At 36.3% G+C, this 12,410-nt stretch overlaps 4 protein-coding genes across 9 annotated transcripts; 3 read left to right on the forward strand and 1 right to left on the reverse strand.

Moving 5' to 3' along the window:
• Positions 1-960: 960 nt before the first annotated feature.
• Positions 961-3,024, forward strand: LOC106445408 (GDSL esterase/lipase At4g26790). Of its 3 annotated transcripts, XM_022694799.2 has the most exons (5): positions 961-1,038; positions 1,208-1,284; positions 1,371-1,768; positions 2,102-2,591; positions 2,661-3,024. In XM_022694799.2, exons 3-5 carry the CDS (start codon positions 1,397-1,399, stop codon positions 2,852-2,854), a joined length of 1,056 nt encoding a protein of 351 aa, XP_022550520.1. In that variant the 5' UTR covers positions 961-1,038; positions 1,208-1,284; positions 1,371-1,396; the 3' UTR covers positions 2,855-3,024. The 3 variants fall into 3 exon arrangements, with proteins under 3 accessions (XP_022550520.1, XP_022550519.1, XP_013742421.1); XM_022694798.2 differs by lacking the exon at positions 961-1,038 and having other exon boundaries at positions 1,140-1,284; XM_013886967.3 differs by lacking the exon at positions 961-1,038 and having other exon boundaries at positions 1,254-1,768.
• A 237-nt stretch (positions 3,025-3,261) lies between these two features.
• LOC106445419 (pentatricopeptide repeat-containing protein At4g26800-like) lies at positions 3,262-5,990 on the forward strand. 2 transcript variants are annotated; one of them, XM_013886986.3, is made up of 3 exons: positions 3,262-5,066; positions 5,163-5,586; positions 5,688-5,990. In XM_013886986.3, exons 1-2 carry the CDS (start codon positions 3,837-3,839, stop codon positions 5,340-5,342), a joined length of 1,410 nt encoding a protein of 469 aa, XP_013742440.1. In that variant the 5' UTR covers positions 3,262-3,836; the 3' UTR covers positions 5,343-5,586; positions 5,688-5,990. The 2 variants fall into 2 exon arrangements, with proteins under 2 accessions (XP_013742440.1, XP_013742432.1); XM_013886978.3 differs by having other exon boundaries at positions 3,262-5,586.
• Positions 5,991-6,027: 37 nt separating this feature from the next.
• LOC106445432 (upstream activation factor subunit UAF30) lies at positions 6,028-7,073 on the reverse strand. 2 transcript variants are annotated; one of them, XM_013886995.3, is made up of 3 exons: positions 6,762-7,073; positions 6,452-6,648; positions 6,028-6,358 (listed from the first exon to the last, which is right to left on the reverse strand). In XM_013886995.3, exons 2-3 carry the CDS (start codon positions 6,623-6,625, stop codon positions 6,224-6,226), a joined length of 309 nt encoding a protein of 102 aa, XP_013742449.1. In that variant the 5' UTR covers positions 6,626-6,648; positions 6,762-7,073; the 3' UTR covers positions 6,028-6,223. The 2 variants fall into 2 exon arrangements, with proteins under 2 accessions (XP_013742449.1, XP_013742457.1); XM_013887003.3 differs by having other exon boundaries at positions 6,452-6,632; positions 6,762-6,862.
• A 1,241-nt stretch (positions 7,074-8,314) lies between these two features.
• LOC106445449 (small ubiquitin-related modifier 1) lies at positions 8,315-9,692 on the forward strand. 2 transcript variants are annotated; one of them, XM_013887030.3, is made up of 4 exons: positions 8,315-8,571; positions 9,125-9,274; positions 9,364-9,424; positions 9,473-9,692. In XM_013887030.3, the coding sequence occupies exons 1-4, from the start codon at positions 8,494-8,496 to the stop codon at positions 9,484-9,486; spliced, it is 303 nt and encodes a 100-aa protein (XP_013742484.1). In that variant the 5' UTR covers positions 8,315-8,493; the 3' UTR covers positions 9,487-9,692. The 2 variants fall into 2 exon arrangements, with proteins under 2 accessions (XP_013742484.1, XP_013742468.1); XM_013887014.3 differs by having other exon boundaries at positions 9,364-9,692.
• The last annotated feature ends 2,718 nt before the right edge of the window (positions 9,693-12,410 follow it).

The raw sequence follows: 12,410 nt of genomic DNA on the forward strand, positions 1-12,410 counted from the left end.
TGAGGACACATGTCAACAAACCCCCCTTCCACATGTCATAAGAAGAGAAAAAATCAACTTTATATATATAGATAGATTATTTTATGATTTAGTTGAAATATCTTTTGTGAACAACATTTGTTATTATTTTTAACATTTTTTTAACTAATATGAAGCTTTAGAATGTAAAATTTAGAGTTTTTAAATGTTTTGTTTTAATTATTAATAGTTTCATTTACGTTGTTTTGTCAAATTTTAGATATATATGACAAATATTCAACTAAAATTGATGGAATTGGGTATATCATGTCATTTTCAGATCCTAAATATCCGAATCCGACCCGGACCCGATATGAACCCGAAAAATTACGGGTATTTTATGGGTATTTTAATTATAGACCCGAACCGACCCGGACCCGAGAAGAACCGACCCGAACCCGAACCGAAAATTTCTAAGTACCTATTGGGTCTAAATATTTAAGACCCGAAAAGATCCGGATCCGAAAAGAACCGATCCGAATCCGATCCGAACGCCCAGGCCTCTTTCTAATAAGAGAACTACTGGTAAAAAAAATCTATGAAATCTTTGAAAACACCTATCCACCCATTACCAATCAGAACCCAACCACATCTAAACAAAAGAAGAGGTTATACAAAATCAAGGAAATAGAACTTACTTTAGGTGAACTAAAAGAAACAAAGTAACTTTTTAACGCTCATTGTCACATTTGACACATGAGCTACACTTCGTGACAAAAAAAAAAAAAAAACATGAGCTACACTTTTCTTGCCGTTACTTGTTGTTGTCGCTGCACCAACCAAACTATATGGGTGAACCAAAAAGCCCCAAAACGTGCAAACATAGATTACAAAAGCATCCGAGCGTTAAGAATAAACCAAACTTCATTGGATACTTTAAAGCTTTCTTTGTCATGTGAACACAATTCTTAGTTTGAAGACCCTGTACGAAAACAAATGTGACGACAAGACGTAGTCACACGTAGAACTCAGTGCGTGAAACTGGTCAGAAGAAGATGCGTTGCTATACACCTGAAGCTTGTAAGACTACGAATCCTTCTACTTCAAGTTATTCTTACCTGTCTCTCTTTTTAAGTAGATATTTAATACCGTTTCTTTGGTGCATACTATTAATGAGTCTTATCATTTTCGGCTCATTACTCACCTCAACTAACTCCAGACCAGTCTCTGTGGCCAAAATTAAACATAGGCTAAGGAGTATTAAATAAGCATTATCTAACAAAGGGACCAAGCTATTCAGTACAAAAAGAAGGCAAAGGTTGTCAGGTTTGGTATTAAGTACCTCTCCTTCCTCCAGTTATATGCTTGCGTTGGCTGTTCTTCCCAATCACTTGTGAGAGTCTTGTTTGCAGAATTTGAAAAACTTAACGTAAAAAGCATGCTGCGAAACAGAGTTCTTGCGTTCTTGCTGCTTGCAACTCAGCTCTTGGTGGAGATACCTGGAACGAGTGCGAAAGTAGCAGCACTTATAGTATTCGGGGACTCAACAGTGGACTCAGGGAACAACAACCAGATCTCTACGGTTCTAAAGAGTAACTTCCAGCCGTATGGCCGGGACTACTTTGACGGCAAAGCAACTGGGAGATTCTCAAATGGTCGGATAGCTCCAGATTTCATTTCTGAAGGTTTAGGACTCAAGAACGCAGTCCCTGCTTACCTAGATCCATCATATGACATTAAAGACTTCGCCACTGGTGTCTGTTTTGCTTCAGCTGGAACAGGCCTAGACAATGCAACCTCTGATGTGTTAGTAAGTCAACCATAGCTCCATGTCTTCAACTTCATACATTCTCAGTTCCAAAATAAATTTTTTTTAAGGTAAAATACTCATAAGAAAGTTATCTTTTATTTAAAAAGTATTATCAAATTATAAATTAAAAACTGCTCAATCAATTATAAAATAGGCTATAAAATATAACTGGTTACTCACTTACTCAGCTTTTGATAAAAAATAATATTTACCTAGAAATCTAAAAACATCTAAGATATTAGAACATAAAAATGATTAGAACATAAAAATGATTTTTAACCATGTTAAAAATTATTATAATGTAACCGACATGGTTTCTTTGAAATGTCAAAGTCTGTGATGCCGCTTTGGAAGGAAGTGGAGTACTACAAAGAGTACCAGACCAAGCTAAGAGGCTACTTGGGTAAAGATAAAGCTAATGAAGTTATCAGAGAATCACTTTACCTGATTAGTATCGGAACCAACGATTTTCTTGAGAATTACTATCTTCTTCCTCGCAAGTTGCGTAAGTACTCTGTTGATGAGTACCAAAACTTCCTGATAGGACTCGCTGGAGAGTTCTTGACAGATATTTACAGACTCGGAGCTCGTAAGATGTCTTTCTCTGGACTATCTCCTTTTGGATGCTTGCCACTTGAAAGAACAACACAGATCTTTTATGGAAGCAAATGTATAGAAGAGTACAACATTGCTGCTAGAGACTTCAACACCAAGATGCAGGATAAAGTATTTAAGTTGAACAAAGAGCTGAGTGGAGTCCAGCTTGTATTTTCAAACCCGTACGACTTGGTTTCAGACATCATACACCATCCCGAAGCATTTGGTTAGTACAAAGTTGTAACACGAGCACTGATGAAGAATTGTTCTGTTAATCTTTCTGATTGTGTCACAGGTTTTAATAATGTAAGGAGTGCATGCTGCGGAACTGGGTACTATGAGATGAGCTACTTGTGTGATAAAATGAACCCTTTCACATGTACTGATGCGAGCACGTATGTGTTTTGGGACTCGTTTCATCCAACAGAGAAGACGAACGAAATCGTAGCAAACCATATTCTGAAGTATGATTTAGCTCGGTTTCAGTGATAAATAAAAGTGTCATTAATCCAAGCAGAATGTTTTTTACCTACTACTACATTCTTTCTCCTACATGGTACCAATGTCTTAGTCAAGGTTCTTGATATCTCGTCAAGCTTCTAGAGTGTTGTATAAGAACCATTTTAATCGGTGGCCGTATAATTATCTTAAACATGCTCTATAATGTTATCAAGATAGATCAGATTTTAGTGTGAAGAAATAATAACGCACAAATGGAATTGAATCCTGAAGCCAAAAAGCATAACCGTTAACAGACGTGCCTCTCAATGTATATAGGAATAACATATTGTGATGATTCTACATCAAAGTTTTGAAAGACTAACATAAATATACATAAAGAATTTGAGCTAATTAATTTTGAATTAAAAATCTAAAAACTTTAACATGATGGTTAACTCTAATTAGAGAGACCAAAATAGGTTTTTTACTGGTCACAAAATGGAATTCAGTTTATAATATGTTGATAAAAACAATTATTTTACATTGAAAATTTGAAAAAAATAATATACTGTTATATGAAAAGTTCGAATCAACTCATTTATTATCAATTGATTTGATTTGAATTTATTTTTTTTTGTTTTTGCTAAAAAATTTGAATTAGAATTTCATAAAAGTTTAATGCATATATCTATTCGATTCCAGAATAAAGAGGAAATGTAATCTCCAAGTAAAAAAATATGTCAGTTTCAATGGTAAACAAGAAGAGCAAAATATTGAATTCGTGCAAACCGGTTCAATTTTGAAAAACCCGTTTTAAAGCGACTGGTTTATCAATTTATTCGGATCCAATATAAACCAAAACCCTAAAACCTCGATTGTCCGTTAACCGGTTATTTCTCTCTTGCGCCTTCTTCTCTGTCTCAATTCTCACTTCAGTTAACAAATGTATCCCCGGTTCAGGGTTTAGGGTTTATGGTCGAGCAACTCATTTGGGAGCGAACCCAAATCAAGCTGAAGGCAAGTCGATTGAATGCGGTGGCCGATCCCGACTGCGATTTCGTCGACGGCTAAGGCGCTTCTTCACCGATACTTCCCGAAGAACGGTATCATCGCTCCTTCGTTTCGGCTCTGCAAGTTTCGAGCTTTCTCTAGCGCTGTTGACTACCGAGAGATACTGAGAACTGGGCTTCGCGGTATCAAGCACGATGAAGCTGTGGACTTGTTCGGTTACATGGCTGAGTCTCGTCCCCTGCCTAACATCATCGAGTTCAACAAAGTACTGACTGCTATCGCCAAGATGAAGAGTTACGAAACTGTGATCAGACTCTGGAGTATTGTGGAGGATGATGAGGGTATAGAGATCTCGCCTGATATCTACACCTGCAACATCTTAGTGAAGTGTTTTATCCGCTGTTGTCATCCTTGTCTTGCTATGTCTTTTCTTGGGAAGATGTTGAAGCTTGGTGTTGAGCCGGATGTGGTTACGGGCAGCTTGTTGGTTAATGGGTTTTGCCAGATCAATAGATTTGATGAGGCTTTCTATGTGGCTGAGCAGATGAAGAAGATGGGTGTTACCCTTAATGTTGTAGTCTACACCATACTCATTGATGGTCTCTGTAGGAATAGGTTTTTGAATGAAGCGATTAATGTTTTTGGCCTTATGGAGAACGAAGGAGTTACTCCGAATGTGTTTACCTACACCTCTCTCATTAGTGGTCTTTGTAACGCTTGTAAGTTGAGTGAAGCCTCTCACGTACTTCGGCAGATGATCTCCAGGAAAATCGACCCGAATGTAGTCACTTTCACTACACTTATCAATGCGTATGTGAAAGCTGGGAAGTTTTCGGAATTTTGGGAGCTGTACCAGGAGATGATCAAGATGTCTATAGATCCTAATGTTGTCACTTACACTTCAGTGATCAATGGGTTGTGCATGCACAATCATGTAGATAGGGCCAAGAAAGCTTTTGAAGATATGCTAAGGAATGGGTGCGCCCCAAATGTATTGACTTACTCTACTCTTGCATATGGACTTTTCAAGTCCAACAGGTTCAACGAAGGGATTGAACTTTTAAAGGAGATGTCTGACAGTGGAGTTGCTGAAAACACAGTCTCTCGCAACACCCTTATCCAAGGGTGTATTCAAGCAGGCAAAATCAGTTCTGCGCAAGAACTTTTTGAAAGGATGCCTTCTGATGGTCTGCCTCCCAATATTAGGAGCTACAACATTGTGTTAGCTGGTCTATTTGTTTATGGAAAGGTAAAGAAAGCATTGAGTACATATGAACTTATGCAAAAGACTAGAAATGATCTTGATATTGTTACATATACTATCATGATTCATTGGATGTGCAAGGATGGTAAGGCGGATGAAGCATTTAAGTTGTTCTTCAGCCTAAGCAGTAAAGGAGTGGAGCCTGATGATAAAGCGTACACGGCAATGATCTCAGGGTTGAAGAAGAACGGCATGCTGGCTAGAGCGCATGCATTGACCAGGGCTTACCAGAAATACAAGCGGAACAGAGGAAGTATATAGGGGATTTCTAATGGGACACATTTACGCACTCCAAGCTCCTTAAGATATCTCTGTCCAAGCTCCATTCAATGGTATGCCTGCGCCTGGAAAGAGCAACACGTATCTGTTACAGAAGCAAGTGTATCAATGAAGAGGCCAGAGATTTGAAAAGGCAAGTTGGAGAATGAGCTGAACAGAATCCAGCAGGTTTTTCAAATCCATACAACATTGGTCTTTGAAAACATAAAGAATCCTGAAGCATTCGGTTAGTCATATAAGTCTTGTATCCTCTGCTAAGTTTTTATGAGTGTGTCAGCTACTCTTATAGCAAGAACTTTTCTGACCGTATTCTTATTCCTCTTGCAGGTTTCCAAAGTGCAAAGGGATACTAGGAGTTGAGTTACTTGGCTGATAGAATCGAAGCATTTCACAAACTGACTGTTTTACATCAAAACATTTCATAGGGATACTAGGAGTTGAGCTACTTGGCTGATAAAATCAAGTCATGCCACAAACTGACTGTTTTACATCATACATTCTTTCTTCTACTAACTAACTTTCATTATGTGTTGTTCTTACAAATTTGTAGCTTGTACCAATGATCAGTCAGGTTGCTTGGTCTAATTTTAACCAAGCTTCCAAAATGTTGTAAAAGAACCATTTTTATCACTAAATGTTTGTGAAAGTACTTAAGATGATATTTAGATGTTATAAAAGACGTTAGATCACTACCCGGCAGAGAGCAACCGTTTACAAAATAATACAGACACGGAATTTAATCCAGAAAACAGAAACGCTGAGAGACCACTTGTATTTCAAATATAATTCAACTATTAGAACAAGTATCATATCTCTATGTACTCCATAACAGAGATGAAAACAAACAAAGAATCCAATGTTCTTCAATTCGACTTTGGTGTCTTGGTGAAATGCAACTTGATAAGAGAAGGAAGATCAACTAGCTCCACTCGCTGCCTCCCAAGCAAAATGCTCTTCAGCTTTTCATCACAGTTAACCACATTCTTGTTCTTTGGATCCTTTTTTTTAAGAAACAACAATAAAACAATCAGGCAATGATACGAACAAAGAAACAAAGAAACATTATAACTAAATGGTCCCTTGTTTCTGACCTGGAGATTGTTGGTCTTGATGTAAGACCAGACACGCATGAAACAACCCAGACGAGAAATCTGAGATTGACCAAGGAAGTCACGCAGAGTAGATGGAAGGTTCACGAGGTCAATCAAATTCCCAAGCTTCTTGGGATTATCAGTTATCGCCTTCTTCAACCTCTGCGGCTGCATCTTGATTCTAAACAGCAAAAATTCTACGCCAATACACAACCAACACTAGAAATTCAACTACTGATTCCTCTTTGGGGAATTTTATCGAGCACTTAGTGCGCAATGAAAAGAAAACGAAACTCGAACTTAAACTTACCCAGGAGATGGTAATGTAAGCTAAACGCAACAACAAGTTAACGCAAAAGTAGCTGAAGCTTTTACACCGCAACAGTCGCAGTTTAAAATGCTTCGACGTTTGAAACGCTGTAAGCTTGCAACTTTGATAAAGGAAGAAAGTTAAAAGACTAGAGGCTAGGCTTGAGCGTTTTTAACTCAACCCGAAGTATCTACCTAGACCCGAACCGGAAAAACCGAAACCGAATCCGAACTGTTATACAAAAATATCTGAACGGGATTTATGAGTTTAGTATTTTGGTGTTTGGCTATAATCCGAATCGAACCAACATCCGAATTAGGATTCGAAGATATCCAAAATTAGTTAAATATGTTAAAGTTTTTATATATTAAAATGATTTAGATATTTTAGGATATTCAAAATATTTTTTTAGATTGTTTTAATTGTTATTTTGAATACTTTTTTAGTCAATTTAGATAGTTTAACTAATTTTTAATTAGATTTGTAAACAATTTATATATTTATCAATAAAGTTTTTAGCAATTTGGATATGGACCCGAGAGATACTCTCAAACTGGCAGAAACGAAATCGTTACTTTGGGTGGAAGCACAAAATTCTCAGACTCAAGATATGGAACGCACCCAAATTCAAGTATCTTTGATAATAACGAGTATACCAGGTAGATGGTGTTTTACAGACGGATCTTGGAAAAATGAGGATAGTTTTTCAGGGCAAGGGTGGTATAGTACCCTGGAAGGCTATGATGGACTAATGGGAGCAAGGAACTCGAGAGCGAGTCAGTCGCCACTACACTCAGAGATAGAGGCTCTTATATGGGCAATGAAATGTATGAGGAATCTTAGACAAGCATGGGTTACTTTTGCAACGGATAGTGCTCAATTGGTGAAGATGCTGTCGGAACCAGAAGAGTGGCCAGCCTTTGCAAGCTATTTGGAAGACATAAAAGTTTTAAAGAGGAGTTTTAACAGCTCAGAGATCATTCATATACCACGGACACAGAACTAAAAGGCGGACAGTCTCGCACGCAGTGTAAGAAAGCAACCGTCTTTTGTCGTCCATATGGATGCAGAGCTACCAGGGTGGTTCGCAGAGTCTACATGAATCTGCTTTTTTTGCTGACAAAAAAAAAAAAAAAAAAAAAAACAATTTATATATTTTGAAAAAAATTTGTCAATTTTTGGACGATTTTAAACATTGGTTACATCCGATCCGAACCGAATCCGAAAGGAACCGAACAGAAACCGATCCAATAATTAGTAAAACCCGAATGGTACTTCTGAGCATAACACCGAAAATCCGAAAATCCAAATTATCCGGACCGAAACATAACGGTCCACCGAACGCGCAGGCCTACTAGAGGCAGTACGGATTAATGTACGGGTTTGGTCGAATACATGTATTGGGCTACTAGTGATTAATGGGCCGAGGTACATCCATCCTATAGATTCGATTGATTTTGGATAAATCATAAATGGAAGAAGATCTATTCGTAAAGCACTCTCAGCCGTTGGATTAAAAAGTGAACCATCAACCGTCCGATAGATGCCCTACGGTTCTTCCACTTTATGATAAAGAGAGGTATCCGATGCGTCCTTACAAATTCGCGGCGTATCAATTTTGAGAGTTTCGTCAATTTAATTTTATTTATAACCTCTCAGGACGCTCTCTCACCCCATTCCTCACATTGACTATCGTCTCGTTCTCTCTCTCACCGGAAGTAGAAAGCTAACGATGTCTGCAACACAGGAAGAAGACAAGAAGCCCGGTGGTGACGGAGGAGTTCACATCAATCTCAAGGTCAAGGGTCAGGTAACTTCTCTTTCTTTCTTAGCTTTTGTTTTGTGCTGAGATCTCGTGTAGCGTGCGATTAAGGTTTTTCTTATTGTTGGTTGGTTTTAGATCCAAAACCTAGTGATGTTTGTGAGACATGAGTAGAGTGTTTTGCTTTCGTTCGCATATTATTTATCATAATTGTGAACATGTAACCTTAGTTTTATGTTTATCTGTTTTGTTTTTGGTTGCTGTTTGTTGCTGCTGTCCGAATGTTTTACCCTTCCCGAAGGATAAAGTTGAAGCCTTTGTTATTGTTCTGATGATTGTGAATTATTTTGTAAACCTTTTGGTTGCTGTTGTCCGAATGTTTTACCCTTTCCGAAGGATAAAGTTGAAACCTTTGTTATTGTTCTGATGATTGTGAATTATTTTGTAAAATAGACCTAAAACTTTTTGTAGTCTTTTCTAAATAATTTTCCATAGAAAAAAAAATCCTCCTTTAATTTTATGTATGTGCTTCACTTTACGTCTTTTTAGATTACATTAACAGTTGTTTCCTTTTTCTCCATGGTATTTTATTTTTTTACAGGATGGGAATGAGGTTTTCTTCAGGATCAAGAGAAGCACTCAGCTGAAGAAGCTGATGAATGCTTACTGTGACAGGCAATCTGTGGACATGAACGCCATTGCCTTCTTGTTTGATGGGCGTCGTCTTCGTGCTGAGCAGACTCCCGATGAGGTATAAACATTCCATCTAACCAGCCAGTTTTTTTTCCCTTGAAAGTTTCCACCTATTCTAATGGTTTGGGTTATTCTTTGTTACTTCAGCTTGACATGGAGGACGGTGATGAGATCGATGCCATGCTCCATCAGACCGGTGGCTGTGGTGGTGGCGGCAGCCTGACCCTTTCCAGGGTTTAGGGTTTCTTGATGTGTGATAGGACTGGCTAAGGAGTAATCGGCATTAGGATTTGCAAACTTGTTTCTTTTTATCGTGCAGACTTTTTTATTTTATTGTCACCATTGTCGTTAGAGAACTACATGAGGCTAAAAAAATCCTTTTGTCGATTTATGGTCTTGTTCGTTTGATATTGGATCTCAATATCCTATGATACTATTTTCGCTTTAAGTTATTATACAACCTGTTTGTTTAAATCTGTGAGAGGAGTCTAACTCGTAATATCTTTTATCTGTCGAATGATAAAAGCAATTAATAGTGATGATGAAATGGCTCATGTTTTTTTAGAATGGGGGGGGGGGGATTAATAATGTCCACTTAACTAATTTTGTTGAAGCTATTTTATGCACCAGATTTTAAGGCAGACAAATCTTATTGAAGTTTTCAGTATTAGTCAATTGAAATGGAGGACCGGGTTTTACCTTGCACTTCTAAGTATAAAAAGCTCAACTTCCATAACTGCATAATCTAGTTATGGTATCATAGTAGATGCAGCAGACAATCCTCCAAGCCGTAATATGATCAGCGATAGCTGTGTCTTGTAAGGAAAGTTGAAGCATCATCTGACTCTCATTATGTGCATTTGTAATCTAGGTGAAGCCTGCGTACTGCAATTAGAATTACGTCCTCGCAACTAGTACTGATGATGTGGTATTGTGTTTTATGTGCAGGCTTCTATTTCTCACTTCCCCACCTGCAGCAGCATGCCTCTATTGTTGGTCATTTTCTGACATAAACTTGGTAACAGAAGTATTTTACTGGATTTCATTGAACTTTTAAATATACGATCAATTTTTACGATGGATTCTAATGTAATTCTTGTAATTCAAATCAATTTTTTTTAGAGATATGTTAGTTGTGGAATGTGAAAAAAAAATGTCAGCTAACGAAGCGTAACCTGATAAGGAAGGAACAGTGGAATATTTCCTTCACGTTCAACCCTTTAAAAAAAATAGGAGGTCAAACATTTTTCGAGTGCCTCAACTCTTGCAGCTTCATTCAATGGCTGCTTAACAAAATTATGCATGTTATAACAATATCACAGTCCAAAGTACTGTCTGCGTACTCCATTTTCAATTGCTTCATGTACTCGACTCTCTCCTCATCAACCACCAATTTTCATATTCCAAAAACTTCTTGAATAAAGCTGAGAATACAAAGCACAAAGGCGTGAAGTAATAAGAGGCTGTGTATGGTGCACCTTCTTCTTCTTTGGAGGTAAGCTCAAGCTAATGGCTCTCTCAAACAAAGAACTAATCACATCAAATTCTTCCAACCAACATCTTTGTTATACTGAACATAGTTTAGCGCTTGACCCACGTTTTTTCTGCTGCTTCATGTTCTTGTTAGGCATGGCCTTCCTGCTGAGCATTCTCTCATCAGATTGCAGAGATTATCCAATTGTATCATCACTTGACGCTGTCCAAGCGAGATGGTCAATATCTGGTTGCGCCATAAAGAGAAACTAAGCGTTTCAAAGCAATGTAATAAAATCCAGACTTCATAAACGAGAAGATGTGAAGTGACTTACCTCTTCCATTAATGGCGAACCCTTGGCTAATTGGGAATATGAAGATGAGTAGGGGATTTTGTCAAACAGCCATTGCCTATAGCATCTATGTTAATGTCATTGTTACTTAAAATAAATTTATATATATTTTTTATGTATAATTAAAAACGAATTTATATTTATAATATCATATTTTCTATAAAAATTAATTCTTGTACATTGTGTTGTTATCTTAATGAATATATATGCATATATATATATATTTTAATTGTATAATTAAAAAGGAATTTTATATTAATAATATCATATTTTAAAAAATAAGATAATTCTTATATATTGTGTTGTTATCTTGAAATAATATTTTTTGTTATAAATTTTTTAAACTAAAATATATAACAATTTATAATAAAATATTAATCAAGTAAAAATATTTGCATAAATATATGTTCTAAAACATTTTAAATATTTGAGTGTTTTAAATGAAAAAAAAATAATTAAATATAAATAATTTGATGTTTGATTTAATTTTTTTAAAGACATAAACAATAACTTATCGTACTGGTTTGGTTTAAACTAATAAATATCTATAAGAAAATTATACCCACTGTTGAACTATAAAAGTTGTACTCTTCAAATTCTTGGAAGTAGCATCCATATTGAAAAGCAATATTTTGCCTATTAGATCGTTCAGAGTATTTGGCAAAACTGAGTCACCATCCTCAGATTTTTAATAATAATCAGAATCTATGTTGAATTTTGTTTTCAGTATATATATATTAACAAAGACAATAACACAATCATTATACCTCAGCCACTTCTTCAGCTAATTCATCTGCTGTCTTATGAAGAAAAGGATAAGCTATATTGTCAAAAATAAGAAACCTAGTTTCTTCAGTGGAATCAATTGAAAATAATATATAAAGTAAATAATATAATTATAAAATTAAACTTAAAATGATGATGACTAACTTTACTTGGCTAGAACTTCGATTACATTCCAATTACATAGTAGACAATCAAACATGACTGGGCCCTTATACCATCTTGGATTGGTGAACCATCTTTTCGCAAACAGCACACAGGACATAATACCATCTTGGATTAGTTTCCACCTACTTAACAGTTGCAGTGGTGACATACTTTCCAATCTATAAACAAATATATATACACACACATTTCAGCTACAAAGTCTAAAGTCAAGTAAAATATATATATATACAAATTCCTCTTCAATAAAAAAATTATATTTTAGAAACATAGCATATTGTTTAACATTTAAGTACCTCATTAGTTTTTTTAAACAGATTTTTAAGTACCTCATTAGTTATTAACAAACATTTAACAAACAGCGGACGGCTGAACTCCGGCTTCAAATCCACAAGCGAAAATCCCTAGCACTGCCGCATA

Source organism: Brassica napus, chromosome C1 (genome assembly GCF_020379485.1).
Source record: "Brassica napus cultivar Da-Ae chromosome C1, Da-Ae, whole genome shotgun sequence".
Classification (NCBI taxonomy): domain Eukaryota; kingdom Viridiplantae; phylum Streptophyta; class Magnoliopsida; order Brassicales; family Brassicaceae; genus Brassica; species Brassica napus.

Bases quoted from the DNA above. Each gene is read 5' to 3' on its own strand.
- LOC106445408 (XM_022694799.2), top strand. From the start codon at position 1,397: ATGCTGCGAAACAGAGTTCTTGCGTTCTTGCTGCTTGCAACTCAGCTC. The intron at 1,769-2,101 runs GTAAGTCAACCA...GAAATGTCAAAG, and splicing joins ATGCAACCTCTGATGTGTTA to TCTGTGATGCCGCTTTGGAA. The intron at 2,592-2,660 runs GTTAGTACAAAG...ATTGTGTCACAG, and splicing joins ACACCATCCCGAAGCATTTG to GTTTTAATAATGTAAGGAGT.
- LOC106445419 (XM_013886978.3), top strand. From the start codon at position 3,837: ATGCGGTGGCCGATCCCGACTGCGATTTCGTCGACGGCTAAGGCGCTT.
- LOC106445432 (XM_013886995.3), bottom strand. From the start codon at position 6,625: ATGCAGCCGCAGAGGTTGAAGAAGGCGATAACTGATAATCCCAAGAAG. The intron at 6,359-6,451 runs GTCAGAAACAAG...CTTAAAAAAAAG, and splicing joins TCAAGACCAACAATCTCCAG to GATCCAAAGAACAAGAATGT.
- LOC106445449 (XM_013887014.3), top strand. From the start codon at position 8,494: ATGTCTGCAACACAGGAAGAAGACAAGAAGCCCGGTGGTGACGGAGGA. The intron at 8,572-9,124 runs GTAACTTCTCTT...ATTTTTTTACAG, and splicing joins ATCTCAAGGTCAAGGGTCAG to GATGGGAATGAGGTTTTCTT. The intron at 9,275-9,363 runs GTATAAACATTC...TTGTTACTTCAG, and splicing joins CTGAGCAGACTCCCGATGAG to CTTGACATGGAGGACGGTGA.